Source organism: Cydia pomonella, chromosome 22 (assembly GCF_033807575.1).
Source record: "Cydia pomonella isolate Wapato2018A chromosome 22, ilCydPomo1, whole genome shotgun sequence".
NCBI classification, from domain to species: Eukaryota; Metazoa; Arthropoda; class Insecta; order Lepidoptera; family Tortricidae; genus Cydia; species Cydia pomonella.
The window spans coordinates 5,256,662-5,274,066 of NC_084724.1; the positions used below are offsets into that span (position 1 = coordinate 5,256,662).

Below are 17,405 nucleotides of genomic sequence, written 5' to 3' on the forward strand. Positions count from 1 at the left end.
CTATTATAGTATTCACAGGCGACCGCACCGGACTGCGACGTCGGTGCAGTGCGGCGCACGTTCGATCGTGTGTAAGGTGGTCCCCGTGCCGGACACAGCTATAAGAGAGAGCGAGTAAGAGATATTTTGACTGCACTAAGCCGCGATCCTCTGTGTTCGTCTGTAGATACTATTGTACAGGTATATACTCAGGCAAAGCGACCTTGTCAGTAGAAAAAGGCGACAAATTCAAAAAATGTGGGTTGGAAGAGTTGACTTGACCACAGAAAATTTGAATTTCACGCCTTTTTCCACTGACAAGTTGGGTCGGTTTCACTATAGTAAATTAGAAAACTGCACCTCCAAGCTCCATTTGATCGGCCATAATCGTACAACCGAAAGAAGTGAAATCCTGATTTGATCAGACAATTTAATCAGATTGGTGAAAAATTGTTTCCCTCTGGACGGGCCTTTAGTATAATAAGTATTGTGTTGTGGTAATATTTTACATATAACGGGACAAATAATACATTTTCCAAGTAAAAGAAGTGTTTCTTTTATTATAGTTATAAAAAAAACATGATCTACAATTATTCAAAAAGTGCCTCTTAATACTCGTCGTCATTCGTCATTAAAACACAATACATTATATATAGTTCCATAATTCATACGAAGAACATTGTTGACAACCTTTCTTTTTTCTTCATGAAAGTTCAAGCAAATTATTTTGGGGCTAAATTCGAAATATTTTATTGCTTACATTATGTGTTCTGCTACGTAATTTATGAAAGTTTTCCTCTGAGTGATAAAGCCATAGATGAGCTGAAACAGAATATAAAAAGATATAAGTAGGTACACTTGTGGATTGACTGTCCACAGTTATTATGTTAGTACTTAATGTAGACAAGTTAAAGTAATGATATAGGAATTGTATGCTGACGACATGACATTATATGGCATTGTAGGCATTGTGGACCAACAGTTTTTTTATAACCCTTAAACACAGAACTGTTCGAATTGTAGGTCTGATCATTAATAGTCATAGTCATAGTATCTATCATTTAAAACACTTTTTTGTCACTTTAATTTAACTTTTACTATTTTTACGAATTAAATAACGCGCGGTTTATAAAGCGCGGCGACAGCAGCGCTACGTACGAAGCCGTGTGATGATAATTGCAGCAAAAATATAATAAAATTAACCCTATCATAGGTTTTAAATTTTAAGTTAGTGGCCCATGTGGTCAAATAAATATTGTTTACTTAAAGTAAATTCCGATTTTTTTCTTAAACGCGGTCACCAAAATCAATCAAAGTGGATTTATTTTTCAAAAATTGTTTAAATTAAATACCTAATGGATATGTAAATACAACATTACGAGTAAATAAGGTTACTGTTATTACAGCAATACCTACTAAGGATTGTATTATTCCTTAAATACAATAATGCACTTTATAATGGCAATTGCTGACAACAAATGTCACAAATTTTACTTACTGTTAATAGAAATCGTATCTTGTTACGTATCTTTCTAATTTTATTAGAGATCAAGATTAAAGAAGAGACGACGCTATGATTAAATCAGTTTCTAGTTCTGCCACTTCTTTGAATGAAGCAACCTTTGAAAGAGTTCAATCGCACGTCTATTTCACCATCTTCAAGCTGAAACAGACAAGTTATTCATTATATATAGCAGGGCATAAGTATTATAAGATTTATATGCAAAAACTAACAGACCGATTTCTAAAGCATGTACATTTTAATATACTTAGAGTCAGATCAAGCTAAGTTGGCAGTGATTTTGATAGCCCAGCCTGTGCAAGGCAAGTGTTGAGTAAACGTCATAATTTCAAAGAAGTTTGACGTTTTAATAACACTTTCACTGTCTGGGCTATCAAAATCTCTGCCAACTTATCTTGGTCGGACTCTTGCTTCTTATTATTGGTTTACCTTTATTTTTTCTTTGTATTGTATTTTTACTTGATCCAAATCTCATATGTCTCATTTTAGGTTAATTTGTAACTGATGTCTGCTTCAGATAACATTCCGAATAGTTCACAATTATGATGCTGATCGGAACCGATGAAGTAATCAAAGTGGCCAACTTATCGACGGAAAACTCATCTATATCGAGTTTTGGCTCATTTGGAAGGTCTTCAGAAGAATTACTGGACGGACGAATTTAGTTGACTCGCGTGTTCCTATTTCTATAGCACGCTCATGTTTATATCGCTATCTCAATCGCACAGTGTCATTGACCACTCACATCAGGGGTGGGTGAGACAACAAAATAATTACGCGTGCGCAATAGAGATAAGGAACAGGCGGGCTAATGTACGAAATTCCTCGTGCTAAGTGTCCTTTCTTTAGAACACAGAAAAAAAATCGTATGGTTTAAAACAATCTTTGATAGTTATTTTTTTAATTGAATAGTTTTAGCTAAATACATATATATTTTATAGAAAATATGTATGATACTAATAAGTATTATCCATAGTTTCATAAATTGTCTTACTGATTGTTTAACATAAAAATATTTTGAATTATTAGTCTGTTATATATTAATTTATACCATTACCGGATCTATTTGATAAAGTTCCCTGTAACACGAAGGGGAGACACACTCCCTCACGCAACGTGTTCGAGCAAGGCCGGTCATGTGGCTACAGGCACTGCTCTGTTCACAAGCGGTTTCGAACTCCCGAAATGTCATTTCCTGTAAATGGAATAGAAAGCAGATATGTAAATTCTAAATACCTACAGTTATACATTTTTTATATGTCGTGACATATTTAGTAAGCCATCCATATACTGACGATGAAAAAGACTATATGCACTTACGTTTTTAGGGGAATCTTTATACTGATATTCTTTAAATGTAAAAGTCACTGGAGTTTGTTCAGCAACACTTTTACAAATCCCATAAAATCCTATAAATAAGTACCATCCAAGTAACACAGATATTCGGTACATCTTGTCGGCGAGTGTACACAAGCTAACCTTTTGCCAAAAAATCAATAATTTTTGAAACCTGTTGCTTCTAATGCTGCGTTCAATCTTTAATTTTGGTTATTAGATATCAGTGACATATTTTAATATAACATACTTTAAAGACTATTTATTTATAAGTGTCTATACAGTATTGAACGAAAACTTACTGAATTTTCCCGAAAATATTGAGTTCATGAGAAATTATCGGTTTTATTCGATTAAGTACCTCACTACCACCTTCATCCACCGTTCAAATACCAATTACCGAACAACATTTTTTCCCGAAAAATCATGGAAAAATCGCACCAAACGAATATTTTGTTGATAACTTAGTGGATGAGAATATTTTATAAAATAATATTTTATTTGTTGACAATAAATATAATTATTTTCTTTTTTACAAATAATTTATACCTACAATTTTCAAACAAAATATTAAAGGATGAAATTTGAACGATCATTCAGGGTTGCATTTAAACAAAATTTAGGAATGGTAGAATATTTCAAATTGTAAATCATAGAACTTATAATAAAATTAAAGGTCCTTGTGACGAAAACTATTAGTGAGCTACGAGGCTGCGACAATCTTTTCATTATGGCTATAGTTTGTCAAAGGACGATCTCATGTCAACATAGACAGAGAGAATCATACTATCTTTGTTTTACACTAGTACTAGCACCCAAAAAAAAGGACGAGTATGGTTTTTTTTGTTCTTATTAACTGACAAATTGGTTTGACCAACTATATTTACTACCATGTCTTATGATAAATGTACTGTGATGAATGTTGCCATATCATTTATTTATTTTCGTATTTCTACATACATAATTGTTTCTTCTTCATATATATTTGCATCGCACATCTACACTAATCTGTCACGTAATTACGAAACGAGCGTAATATAAAATAAAGCGAAAGGTTTCTTATTAGACTTCGAACTATTACGAATTTCCGTGTGTTTTTGAACTGTGTGTTCTTGAAATTTTAGTATTATTTCGTACATAAGACTTTCAGTGTATTGTGCTAAAGAAAAAGACCTTTGAATGTGTTTCTCCGTGGACAAAGTGTTTTTTAGGACCAGAAATATCGGATATTGTAAGTATTTTGCCAATTTACTGGCTGACATTATCTCTGTATATTACTGTTTGGTAGAAAATTTTCATGCTATCTATTTGCTACTACAACATATGACAAAATGCTATATGTAATCTGATTTTCTGCAAAACTAGTCAATTTGTGTCTGATAAGGCCTTACATATATCTATTATTAGAGTTGTTTTTCCACTAGGAATCCTCACACTATTTAGCATGTTTGCCCTTTACAGGATTAGTAGACAGGGCAGCATAAAAATAATACAATTATAAGCAGCTGACCTGCTTAGTTTCACAGAAATTGATGTACTAAAATTTCGTTAATTTCGTTTGCACGTTAGTCTATTCCAGTGGTTCCCTAAGTTGACTGGACTCCAACCCATCTAACAAATACTGTCAAACTCGAGACCCACCTCCTGGCTGTCTTAAAAAGCGGGCATAAATATTATATTTATCTCACAAAAAAAATTTAATTTAACCAAAAGTAAAAAAATCGAACAGGATACTTTTACATACTACTAATAGATAATACATATAAAGAGCTATTAAAAACATCTCCAAAGCAGAATTAGTGATTGATTAATATATTTGCATACATTGTTATCTAAATGATGTTTGATTGCTCCACATCTTATGTATGTTGAAAAAAAAAGATCCTTGTGGAAAAAGAATATTAAAAACTGTATTTTTTGGACCACACTAAGCTCTAGTTTCTTGTGTTGGCAAAGTTAGCATACCAGTTCCATTGAGACAATATTATTACCCAACACAAGCTTTATTGAGCTTACCATGGGACTAGGTTGATTTGTCTAAAGATTGTCCCATAATATATTATTTATTTATTTAGCTATTAGCTAAATAATACATAGGTATCACCATTGACATATATATCTAAGGATGGGCCTTACGGCCAATGAGAATAGGGCCAGTACAGTGGTGTCACACACACAAATTCGAGCCAATCATGCAGTCTAACATCACGATGCAATTGGTTGATGAATTTGCATCAGGCGCCTGATTGATCGCAACTAGTTGCGTTAGACTGCATGATTAGCTTGAATTTGTGAGTGACATCACTGTACTAGCACCATTCTTAGTACCCGTAAGGCTTGTCCTTAGATATATGTCAAGGTATTGGCCAAAGGCCTCCCCCTTCTTATTTCAATTCCGTTTGTCAGTAGCCTGTGTGTTCCATAGTAGCCTGTGTCAGCCAGCTCATCACACAATATAGGTATCTTATTTATAACATTATGTCGCCCCTGGGCGCCCAACATATAGTTTGAGAACCCCTGAACTAGCCTTTTATTCGCCACTGGCTTCACTACACGTCAGAATTTCGTCACAACAATAGGACCATAACAATGACTACCATAAAGTTCAAAGTCCATATTGTTAACAACTGTATACGTAATATGTATATGCATAGCTCTAATACAAATAAGTTGGTACAAAGTTATTATGGATGCCAATATTTAGGTATAACAGTGGCGAAACCGGCGATAAATATTGTACATCGGATTTTCGGCTTCATAGAGGGTTGTCTCTTTCTTTCGTTGTGTCTAGAACGATGTGCAGGTACTGTACAGTCTTTGCCGCCCTAGGCCCAGGCCCTGTAGGAAGTACTAGCCAACCCTTTCTCAGTACCCATAATATAGACTGCCGCCTCTAATATTTGGCTATCTGGCCTGGGCCTATTGGGCCTCAGGGCAAATCTGTCACTGTGGTTGGGAGTTTGATTTGTATTATATTCAGTAAATATGTATTCGGATTCATGTTGACCCATTAAGAGTCCACTGCAAGCTCGGCCGAATTTCATCTTCCCATACAAACGGAGTCTCATTCTCAATTTAAAAGTACGAGTATGTGTTGAATTGTAATGAAACTTTGCACATACAACGACGTGAGGTCTATCTATGCCTATAATTAGTTTATATAGCTCTAGCTTATAAAACAAGTTTTGTATGAACTTAAATTCACTGTATTTTTTTTACTATGGTATCTAAAGCTACATAAACCTAATTACAGGTTCCTTGTCCTATTGTAGGTACAAAGGTTCAGAGCAATCTAGCTAGTTGTTTTAAAATGAAAGCGTAACTATGTGTGTATGCAGAACCGAGCTTTCTGCAGACTCTGCAGGAGTTTTATCCAAGAAGCTTATAAAAATTTGATTGCCCCAATATTTCCATCAATTTGAGTAAATAATAAGTACAAAAGCAAGATGATTGTTAGTGAATTGTCCAATCAAAATTTATTTTAAGTGTCTGTGATAAAAAAAAACAGCTTAAGTTGTTGTAGTGCTGTAGTTTTTTCCTTAAATTACTCACATTGACTCTGTTAGCAACCAGTCACTGTTATTATAATCGCAATCGGGACGAGCGCTACAGTAAACCAGTATAACTCCTCTCAATTTCTTACCGATGTAAAGGGTACAATTAAATTGGCTGACTCAGCGTCGACTCGCTGGCGCTCTGTAGACAATGTGAATATACAGCTAGTGCAAGCTTGGTGCAAGCGTACTGAAAATCCTGACCAAGCATTTCTAGAAAAATCAATCTTAATTCCTATGATATGGAACACACATTTGTTTGACTTTGACTTTACTGGATTACCTTATTTAGAGCGATGGATTTTGAGCTTTATAATTATAGTGTTAGTGTTAACTTTAGGTTGTTTAGGAAAAGGCTATGTTGCAATGACACAGACGGTCGGTTTTTGCTATTATGTTTGATATTGGCATTTGTATTATGCACGTTGAAATAAGTGAGGTCTGCGGTCGCATTGCATTAAAGTTGACCGTACTTTTTGTTTGTATAAAAATATAATTATAATGAAATGCAAAAAGGGCTCTACCCGCGTAGGATTCAGTTTTTTGGTTTAATAAAAGTAATCTACCTACTCTCACGTCACGGCTTTCTACACGGCGAAAAGTATTAAATCGGTCAATTTGTTTAGCCGTGAAAAGCTAAAAGACAGATAAAAGCTACCTAGTTCACTTCCACGGAACGTGTGGGAAGTAGGTAGGTACCAGTTCTAGTTGTAGTGTAAAGTCTAACGATAATTCTTTTACTGTAACTTTTACTTTAGTGAAAACCATACATAATGAGGAAAAAATATTTCATAATTAATATCAACCATTGGAACCGATTGCCTTTTTTCCTTGTAGGTAAGGACATAAGGTGATACACAAGGCTGTGAATCGGTTTTAAAAATATAGGTAAATACCGGTTTATTTCGGTTTTACTCCGAACTTTCATAAGAACGCGAACGTTTTAAGAACTTTATTGTAACCTAACTAAACCGGTTTTTTCCGGCCGCTGGCCGGCCGGCCTGTTGGTGTGCTGCGTAAACAAAGACACCCACATAGGAAGAAACCGGTTTTATTATTCTAAACCGGTTAATCTGACAAGAACTTTATGTAAATGTTCTCATGAAAACGGGTTCAAAAATTACGGTTTTACTAACGAAACCGAAATTATAAGGTTTTGCGCCAAGTACATGATAACCGTTTGGAAATTTAACCGGTTTCAGAGTCATGGTGATGTATTGGCGTAACATCCACAAAGGAATTTTGAAAATCGCTAATATTTACTAAACTATAGTATTTCCACACAGCTGGGCACGGTGACATATGTCACCACCATACAATTTATAACTTTTTAAAACGACACACACACCCTGACCCTGCTTAATCTTTTAATTATTTTTATTATACTTATTAAAGTTAATCATATAATTATTAAACTCGGCATGAACATCATATACTTGTTACTTGAATGATTTCACACAGAGATTAAAGACTTTAGAGTTATTAAACTTATTTAGCAACATATATGAATTAAGATTATATATTGTAATTAATATATGTGTGTGTGGATGCCTGTTTTTAGGGTTCCGTAGCCAAATGGCATAAAACGGAACCCTTATAGTTTCGCCATGTCCGTCTGTCTGTCTGTCTGTCCGAGGCTTTGCTCCGTGGTCGTTAGTGCTAGAAAGCTGAAATTTGGCATGGATATATAAATCAATAAAGCCGACAAAGTCGTACAATAAAATCTAAAAATTTAATTTTTTTAGGGTACCTCCCCTACACGTAAAGTGGGGGTGAATTTTTTTTTTCGCTTCAACCCTAGAGTGTGGTGTATCGTTAGAAAGGTCTTTCAAAACTAATAGGAGTTTTCAAGAAACATTTTTTGATAAAGTGAATATATTCTGAGATAATCGCTCCGAAAGAAAAAAAAAAATGTGTCCCCCCCCTCTAACTTTTGAACCATAGGTCCAAAAAATATGAAAAAAATCGTGGAAGTAGAGCTTAAGAAAGACATTAAATGAAAACTATAGCGGACATGATCAGCTTAGCTGTTTTTGAGTTATCGCAAAAAGTTTTCCCTTCATAGTAAAAAGACTTACTTTAATTAGGTACTGATTATGCAAATTTGCCTATTTGTTTAACTCGGGTGAAAGGTACCGTTTCATCCCTTGGTTAACAATTTACTATACTTTAAGCTCCAGTTTAGCTTATTGTGACGGAAGAGTAACTACGGAACCCTACACTGAGCGTGGCCCGACATGCTCTTGGCCGGTTATTTGTTTTGCCATTGCTCTGTAGCGACACATTGACTCATCTGACCCTATTTAACTCGAAATATCTATCTACACCGTTCAAAAGTACATCAACCATCTAGAAACTAAGAGAAGATTACTTCTATAAAGATTACCAAGTGGACCTTTTGATAATGGATTAAGGCTGATATTTGAATATTATTTTCTTAAAAGGGGTTAAAGATCACGTGTAAACAGGTTGATTAAGGAGGTTAATTAATGATAGGTATGTAATTTATTGATAGCACAAGTGATACAGATTTTCGTGCATACACAGTACAAAGCGCGTGCATTCGGTGCACCAAGTTCAAATAGATAACAATTATTTTTATGGTCACTTTCTACAGAATTTGTAATAGTGGCCAAATATTGGGTAACCTAGGAATAATAAATATTAGTCATAGTCCCATTGTAAACGGACTAATGTCCGCCTTGAAGCTTGCAATCATACACATCGATATTAAAATATACATAGGGGAGCCCGGGAGGCTTGACCAAGTAGGACTTGAACGATTTCATTAAAAAAAGTGCCAAAAAACATACAATTTTTTAATCAGCACTGCAATTACCTAACGATACGATATCTATCTGGACATGTCACATGCTAATGCTAAAAAAATAAATATTTTTATTTTGACACCTAGATGGTTTTAAGTGTATTATTACTATATATAGATACATGATATAGGTATGTAATATACTATTGCAATTTTAGTTCTAGTTATAGATTAGTCGCTAGCTGTCATGTGAGTTTAAACAACACAATGTTAACCATTTGTTATGGCTTGCATTGCGAAATGCATGCTCGGGCATTGAACCTGACCGGTTCGTTCAAGGATAGATAACGGTGGAAAATTAAACGTCAACCTCCTTCACCCGACTACGGCACTGCCAAAAAAAAGGTCTGATATAAAGATAAAGAAAAGATAAAGATAGTTTATTATAGAAGTAGGTATATTACAATGCGCTTATGAACGTCAAATAAAGCTACAACGGCTCTAACACTACACCTCTGACCCGAGAAGATTTAAATCCCCCCTCAATTGGAGGAGGGTATCCCATATGGACCGGCAAGAAACTCGGCGGGACACATCTTTTCAAAACATTACATCGTATTAAGATGCATTAAATAAAAAACATAAAATATACCTGTAATCTCGCAAACCCTTCTCTCTACGATAGTACGATGTTTCCTAAACTGAATCGACAAAAGAAAATATCGACCAGTACCCCTAGTGTAAATAAATTCGATTTCGAAACGTGACGTACGCGTTTGCGTTTAGTCTCATTTTGTATAAACGCGTTCGTAACGTTATGATGTCGATCAAATTTACACTAGGGGTACTGGTGCTTAAATTTTCAGGAGAATCGGTTGAGAAATGCGACCTGTAGAGGAGAAGTATCGGACAGACGGACATAAGAACCCATTATATAACTTGCATGAACTGTAGAGTGCAGTACAGGAGCCCCCCGTTTATTGGGTTTATTTTTTAAGATTTTTATTATTGTATGTATGTTAGTCTGTAAGGTATGTATATACCTTATGTTATGAATTTTGTATCTTATTGACATGATACAAATTTCAGTTAATATTATACATATATTCTTCAATACTTTTAATTAATATCATCATCTTGGGATCACTAATTAAGCTTTAATTTCTTCAGTATAATATAATGTTTTATTTTTAATTTTAAGCTATGTTCAACACAATATTTTATTGTTATGAATGAATAAAGAATATATGGGCCATAGTTGCCTGAAAATAAATGATATTTAATTAATTTAATTTAATTTTAATTAAGCTACGTAGCCCACAAGATGGCAAACCCTACAATACATAAGCAAAACGTACGTTAACTGGAGAGGGCAGCACTTGCTTTGGCGTAAAGTGTCAATGTACAGTGTATGTTTCTGACTCAGGCCACAAGATGGCAGACCCTCCAACGCGCACGGTCCCTATTACTACCGAACAACTTCATGCTCTACGAGCACACTTAAAACTTACAACGAAACTTGACATTGGCAAAATCATCATAGATTTGATGGAAGCCATATTTTAAAAGAAGAAGAAGAAGCCCCAACCCAAGCTGCAACCTTCATTCTGGCTTCGTCAATTATGATAATTAATTAAAAATACTTAAACATATTTAGATATGAATAATTTATCTTATCTCCTGATAACCGTATGACCTTTGATGTTGAAAATACGAGTAACACGGGTGTTGGTAGTCCGTCTAAGGGTCTCCCCACACCTATCCACTCTGAATAGAGTACATAAGTTTTCAATTTCGTAATTACCCAAAATATGGCGTGCCAATCAATTATAAATTAATTATGTATTATCTGTGGCAGGATACCATTGAAATCAATGAATCTTCAATAATTATTAAATTCGAATTAATTATTAATAGGTAAGTACAATTTCAATGTTTAGATTGATCAGCCCGAACAAGATAACGTTCCGTTCGATCTCTAGGTTCAATCGCTCGAAAATTCATCTAACCTAACCTATTGAATTATACCCTACTAGAAATATGGTCACGCCTATTTACAACTTTTAACATATGATAATGATAACCCCCCCTTTTTTATTCCATCCTTGTGCACTGTCATTGCTCCGCAGAACAAAGGAATAAATACATATCGTTTTGATAAAATTATTCGCGACGCATCGGAATAGGTAGTTATGGTCGAGCACTCGTCACGGGTTATCGTATCACTCGATATTTGCGGACACCACTTGAGCACTTGTTCGAAATTTGAATTTTGTTTTAATTACACGCGGAAAAAAACGTGTAAATAGTGTTGTTCTCGTGTTCAAAGTTTATTTAGTGTTTTTTTTTGTTATCTCAGTTTGTTCTGTATATTGAGTGCAGTGCTTGGAATAGTATAAGAATTTGGCGTTCTCTTGTGGATTTTTGCCAAAGTGAAGCGACAGGAATCCAGTTTTACACGGATATGTATCTATATTTATACAGTAAGTATTAGTTTATAAATTAGTTGCGTAAGTAATGTTATTTGTTTGTTGACACTGAAAACTGCTAGAACGTGCGATAAGGGAACCTCGTACTATCAGCAACACTATGAAGAGTCACATGAATCTAAATAGCCAATGCAATCGAAATAGGGTTGTTTCCAATTTTTCCAAACGCTTGTATTACATTCTATATTAACTAAAAGTTACCCTAAAATTCAACTTTTATACTAAAAACGGCTTTAAATATGTTAAATTAACAAAATATATTTTGACGGATGCTTCCGCGCCCAAAACGCTCTTTGAAAATTGTGTGACGTCACAGTTTACGGTTTGACACAACTACATACACACGTAGAAGATACGAGCTGTCAACAGACATTTGTCATTTGTTGTTTATCGCCTAACTGTCAACACTGTCAATCCGAGAGTTGTGACGTCATCAGAATCGTCACGTGACGTGTGCCAAAAGATATTTTAAATTCAATATTTACAAAAATAAGGTCATTACAGGTAAAAGTAGTTTAACATGTTCTTATAATCCAAAAGAATTTATTGGGATACAAATTCTGCCCTAAGATTTGTAGATGGAAACAACCCTATTGAACCATTCTCCAGATTTGTGCTTCCGTCTAAACTTCGTCAAATCATACTAAATGTATGAAAAGTTTGATGGGTTACGCTCTTATTTTAAATACGACATATTAAAGTAACATGAACTCTGACATGAACATTCAAGTAGCATATATACATATAATTCAGGTCCTAGTTTTCGTTGCTAGAATAATAATAATTTAGATCGAGTAAAAATTTTACATTTGGCATTAAGCCCGCCATTTGTACATTATTGTATATATTTTGTGCAATAAAGTTTAAATAAATAAATACAAAACTTCTTTATTACTTGGGTCAATTATTTTTGTTGTCTTGTTTCTGACCACTCTGCCACGTTTGTATTTATAGTTGGTCAAACCAATTTGTCAGTAAATAAGAACAATAAAAACTATACTCATCCTTTTCTTTTGGATGCTAGTACTAGTGTAAGACAAAGATAGTATGACTCCCTCTGTCTATGTTTGAAATGAGATAGCCCTTTGACAAACTATATATGGTGCTACTTCATAACAGGAAAAGTTTAGCTGAACGATAATTTTTTTTTTTAATGGTTAATTACATTAATATCAGAACAATGGATAAAAAAATACCTATAGGTGTATTATAATAAGCTTTACAGTACATATGGTGCTACTTTACCGCACTAGTGCGAATATTAGCATATTAAGTTACTGTGTCGAACATTTAAAGGGCCATATGTACTGTAAAACATTGTACGATACATGTGCGAATAGGTAATTCGCATCTCGTGTCGATTTAAAACACTCCCTTCGGTCGTGTTTTAATTTATCGCCACTCGTTTCGAATTTCCTATTTTTCGCACTTGTATCGTAATGTACTATTTGCGGTTTCCATCAGAGCTCCATGTGTATATGGATCCTTCTCTGATGGAAACATTTCTTATGCACATGGAGCATAATGCCCCTTATTTTATGGAAAGGTACCTTTTGCACATGAACCATAAGGACCCTTCTCTAATGGAAAGCCACATTTATTTATGTTAATGTTTTTCTGAATAATGCGTTAACCAAGATGTCGCGTTAAAAACAATTGCAAACGGTGCTGAATAAAATAATAATTATTATTTTTATCCGACGACGGCAAATACAAAAAGAAGTGTTATGTACTAATGCCTCAGCTTATCTAATTGACATTTGACGTCGATTCACTATTAACAAAGTGGGGGCATAAGGTCGATGTGTCAAACAAATGTGCGCGTTTAAAGAATAACCGAGTCGGTTAAACCGACGCGCAAAATTTCCTCCTATAGTAAGACTAGTAATATATAATATAAGATCCCCGTTGTTTTGTGTTGTTGTGGTTTTTTGTTGTGTTGTGTCGTTGTTGTGTGTATTGTATATATACAATATACCAGAGGCCAACAAGCTGCGGCCTCTTTTTGGTTACAATTTGCGGCTCTTTAAATCAAAAAATTAACACTTGTGAGTTCATATACCATTAATTTTTTTGAGAGAGAATATAGTTCTTTGTTGTGTCATTTAAAACAATATTTACGGCGCTAAGATCGATGTGGAGAAGACTGGCATATACAATTTTTGGGTGAGAAAACCGTCATAGGGCAACTCTAATATAGGTGTGTAACATATGTATTTCGCGCAGACACAATTAGAATGAAGAGTTTTGCTCCTTCTGCTTTACTGACCCTCGTAAGTGGAGTATGTGTACAAACGCAAGCGACGAAAGAACGGTCTTGTCTGATAGACGGTCTTCCTCACATAGATCTTACCTCAAACTGGTGATTTTTTTCTCCTCTTAAAGTTTGCCGACCTCTACACTATACTCGTACGTCATAGGCGAGATATTTCTCAGAACTTACCATGTTTAGTGTACCATCAATCAATTAAAACTCGATAACAAGGCGTTGTTTATCTTTCGTAAATAGGTTAATTTACAGTCAATAATATGGGTACTGATCGCAAATGAGGTGATTCTTAATTTGTGTTTATTGTTTTTTAATTTTATTTATGTACGTTTTCCAATATTGCGAAGGCAGCAGGATTGATTTGAAAAATATTAATAGTTTTGGTTGAAACCGTTATCCGTAAAGTACATTGAAATAATTTCGAAAACTTGGAAATTCGCTGATAATTACTAAACCAGAAACCATTGTAGCTACCACCAGTTCGGCACTGACATAAACCCTATCGAGAACTTAATTTACTTTCTAATATGCATCTCGCTCGCACTCTCATATAAGTGCAAGAGAGATGTTACGAAGAACGTATATGTCAGTTTTGACATTGTCAGTGACTCATGGTACTTACGGGTACAGAAGCACATTAGTTTGGCAAACTTCACGCTTACGCGACAACTCTTACCGAGGCATCTTGCTTACTGCTATAGAACGTGTTATTGGCGAAGACGCGTGCCTTGACTCGTATTGTCATGGTATTAAAGGTTAAATCTGTCAAAAAAAAAAAAAAAACTGCGCGTCAATGTGGACGACACGAACAATACTAGTGCTACTCTACTACAGTAGAAAGAGCTTTTAGTTAGTAGTTATTTTCAATTTTCAAAATTATCCTGCATTCGAAGTTACCCGTTGCACTTTGTTTGTCTTGTGTTGCACTGTGGGTAATGTTATAGTACATTGTGCAACGAGGGGGGTAAGTGACATTTTGCAAACGAGGTCTTTAGATGCACGACAGCCACAGGCTGGAGTACATTAAAGACTCGAATTTGCAATATTCTTACCCTCGGAGTTACACACAACGTTTTTCATCACACTTGTAAAGAAAACACTAAATTTTAAGCGTAATTCGACAACATTCAAAACATTAGTCCGCCATATTTATTTATTAACTTTATTGCATAAATTTACAAGAAAGCGTACAAATGGCGAAATTAACGCCTTGTGGAATTTACCAGTCAACCATTGGGCTAAACAGAAACAGTTAATTTGGTGCAGGATTGTAAAGAGTTGATGTGGAGATAGATAGACATATCATAAGATTCTTTGACAGGTTGGGTATCGAAGGCACGAACCTATCCGGAAATTCAGCCACGATAGCTTTTTTTCACAATCCATAACTCCCGCGGGAACAATACATACATTTGTTTAGTACACCTGCATGAAATAAGATCTCTTTAAGTTAGGTTTAGTTTATCCAATGTCCTAAATGTTACCTACTCTTATTGGTGAGTCCCAAGGCTCTGCAGCCTAGTTTATTCAATAAATTTATTCTATTCTATTCTATCTTATCAAGCAAGTGTGATGAAAAAACTTTTAAGCTAATTTTTACTGTAAAAGATGTCAAGTCAATTGATTCGTTTTTGTGACCAATATGACAAAGGATATATTTTAACTGACATTAAAAGAGATGAAATTTTATTTAAAAAAAACCCGTAGTCGGGCTGTCGGGCTAAAGTTTTTTAAACATTTCACTTGTTTCGTTTAGTTGTAAAATCTTCCTTAATGGAGTTTTGATCTCAAAACCTTGATTAGCTCACACTCCCAGCGTGTACAGATCGATAACGGTGATGTGATAAGTTGATAACGATAATTGACAAACTAATGAGTCCGCTGGTAATGAAATGAGTTATGTAACGGTATTATGTTCACGAATAACTATTAGTGTAAGGCCCGAGTCTGAGACGTCTGAGTGGACGCTCGAGTTGGGCGTGCAGCGTGCATGTTAGACAAATGTAAACGTATAGGAGCGGCCTTAGTGTACGCTGCTCACATCACTTGTGAGTCCGACGCCACGCTGCACGCTCCGCTTCGAGCGTCCACTCGGGCTTTACACTTAAACATTGCCTAAGGCTGCGTTTTACAGAGATATGCGAGGAGGTCATGATTGTGAGCGTTTATGTAGATATACTACAGCGGTAATGATATATACGGGACAAAAACGGGATAGGTGTAAATACGGGACGCGATAAAGCCCGACCACAAATATATGATCATTGTCAAGAAGGCGCTGTATTCCTCATGTATAGGGTGAGAGTTCATTTGAGTATGAAGAATTTAGTTCCAATGAAATTCCGCAATATGGCGCGTGAACATATATTAATGGCCTGGCTTTACTTAAATATGGTGCCAGTCCCATATATACGGGATGTATGGCAGCCCTATATATATATTTACCACATTAAAATGGCTGTGTGTTTGTTGTCACTGGTGTGGTATTAAATAGAATTCTAAGCCGTGTTTTAAAAGGTCAAAGATATCTTTCCATTTGAGTTACGAGCGCCACCAGTTTTAATTTGCCCTAGATTCTTACGCTGGGTGAACACTGACGTTGGCACTTAAATACTTTTCAGTTTTACCTTAAACAAATCTATAGTAGGTAAAACCCGGTTAAACAGTAGCAGGTCACGTTCCTAAAGGTGTGAACCGGGAGGTAGCTATCTTCTACCTTTCCACTTGAGTTATCCAAGCGCCTGTTTTAAATTGCCCAAGATTCTTACGCTGGGTAAACACTGACGTTGGCACTTGAATACTTTTCAGTTTTACCTTAAACAAATCTATAGCAGGTAAAAGCTGGTTAAACAGTAGCAGGTCACATCCATAAAAGGGAGAACCGGGACCAAGCGCCTGTTTTTAATTGCCCTAGATTCTTACGCGGTATATACAATACACTGACGCATTTAACTAATTTGCAGTTTTATCTTAGTAAAAACTATAGTAGGCAAAAACCGGTTAAACAGGAAAGGTCATGTGGCTATGTGGCGATGACGATGGACGTTTTCTATTTATACCTATAAGTAATACGACTATGTCGATCTGTCCTACAATAAAGTAATATTTTTTTTGTGTTAGTGCAAAGTTGCAAACGAGCAGACGCGCCGTCTGATGACAAAACTTCCGTAAGACACAGACATATTAAACATGTTAAAACGGGTCACTCACGTTTTCGGCCTAAAATACGTAAGTGACCCGTTTTAACATATTCAATATAGGTAAACTTTTAGTTTTTTATAGGTGTCATAACAGTCCAACAAATAATAATCATACAATGTTAACTTTACAGAGTCCCTCCGTTCGCAAGTCCATACCCAGCCTAACCACGTGGTTAACCTACATTGTTAATGTTTGTAAATATCGTAAGTGGACTGCTGACTGGTTCAGTAGATAAGTACTCGTGCGAGTGACTAATAATACTTGAACGAGTGACTAACAATAACGGTAT

The 17,405-nt window shown here is 35.2% G+C and overlaps 2 protein-coding genes across 4 annotated transcripts in view; one reads left to right on the forward strand and one right to left on the reverse strand.

Annotated features, from left to right (window-relative positions):
- Window positions 1–519: 519 nt before the first annotated feature.
- On the reverse strand, window positions 520–3,204 carry LOC133529994 (uncharacterized). Its single transcript, XM_061867783.1, has 4 exons — window positions 2,822–3,204; window positions 2,559–2,696; window positions 1,478–1,642; window positions 520–801 (listed from the first exon to the last, which is right to left on the reverse strand). Exons 1-3 carry the CDS (start codon window positions 2,951–2,953, stop codon window positions 1,562–1,564), a joined length of 351 nt encoding a protein of 116 aa, XP_061723767.1. The 5' UTR covers window positions 2,954–3,204; the 3' UTR covers window positions 520–801; window positions 1,478–1,561.
- Window positions 3,205–3,801: 597 nt separating this feature from the next.
- LOC133530204 (uncharacterized) overlaps window positions 3,802–17,405 on the forward strand; it is a 102,534-nt gene continuing 88,930 nt past the window's right edge. Inside the window, exon 1 of one of the 3 annotated variants that reach the window (XM_061868062.1) lies at window positions 3,802–4,067. The gene's annotated coding sequence lies outside the window, so the exon portion shown is untranslated. Of the gene's footprint in view, window positions 4,068–10,811; window positions 11,641–17,405 lie in introns of those variants that run through there. The other 2 variants (XM_061868065.1, XM_061868064.1) reach the window with 2 other exon arrangements.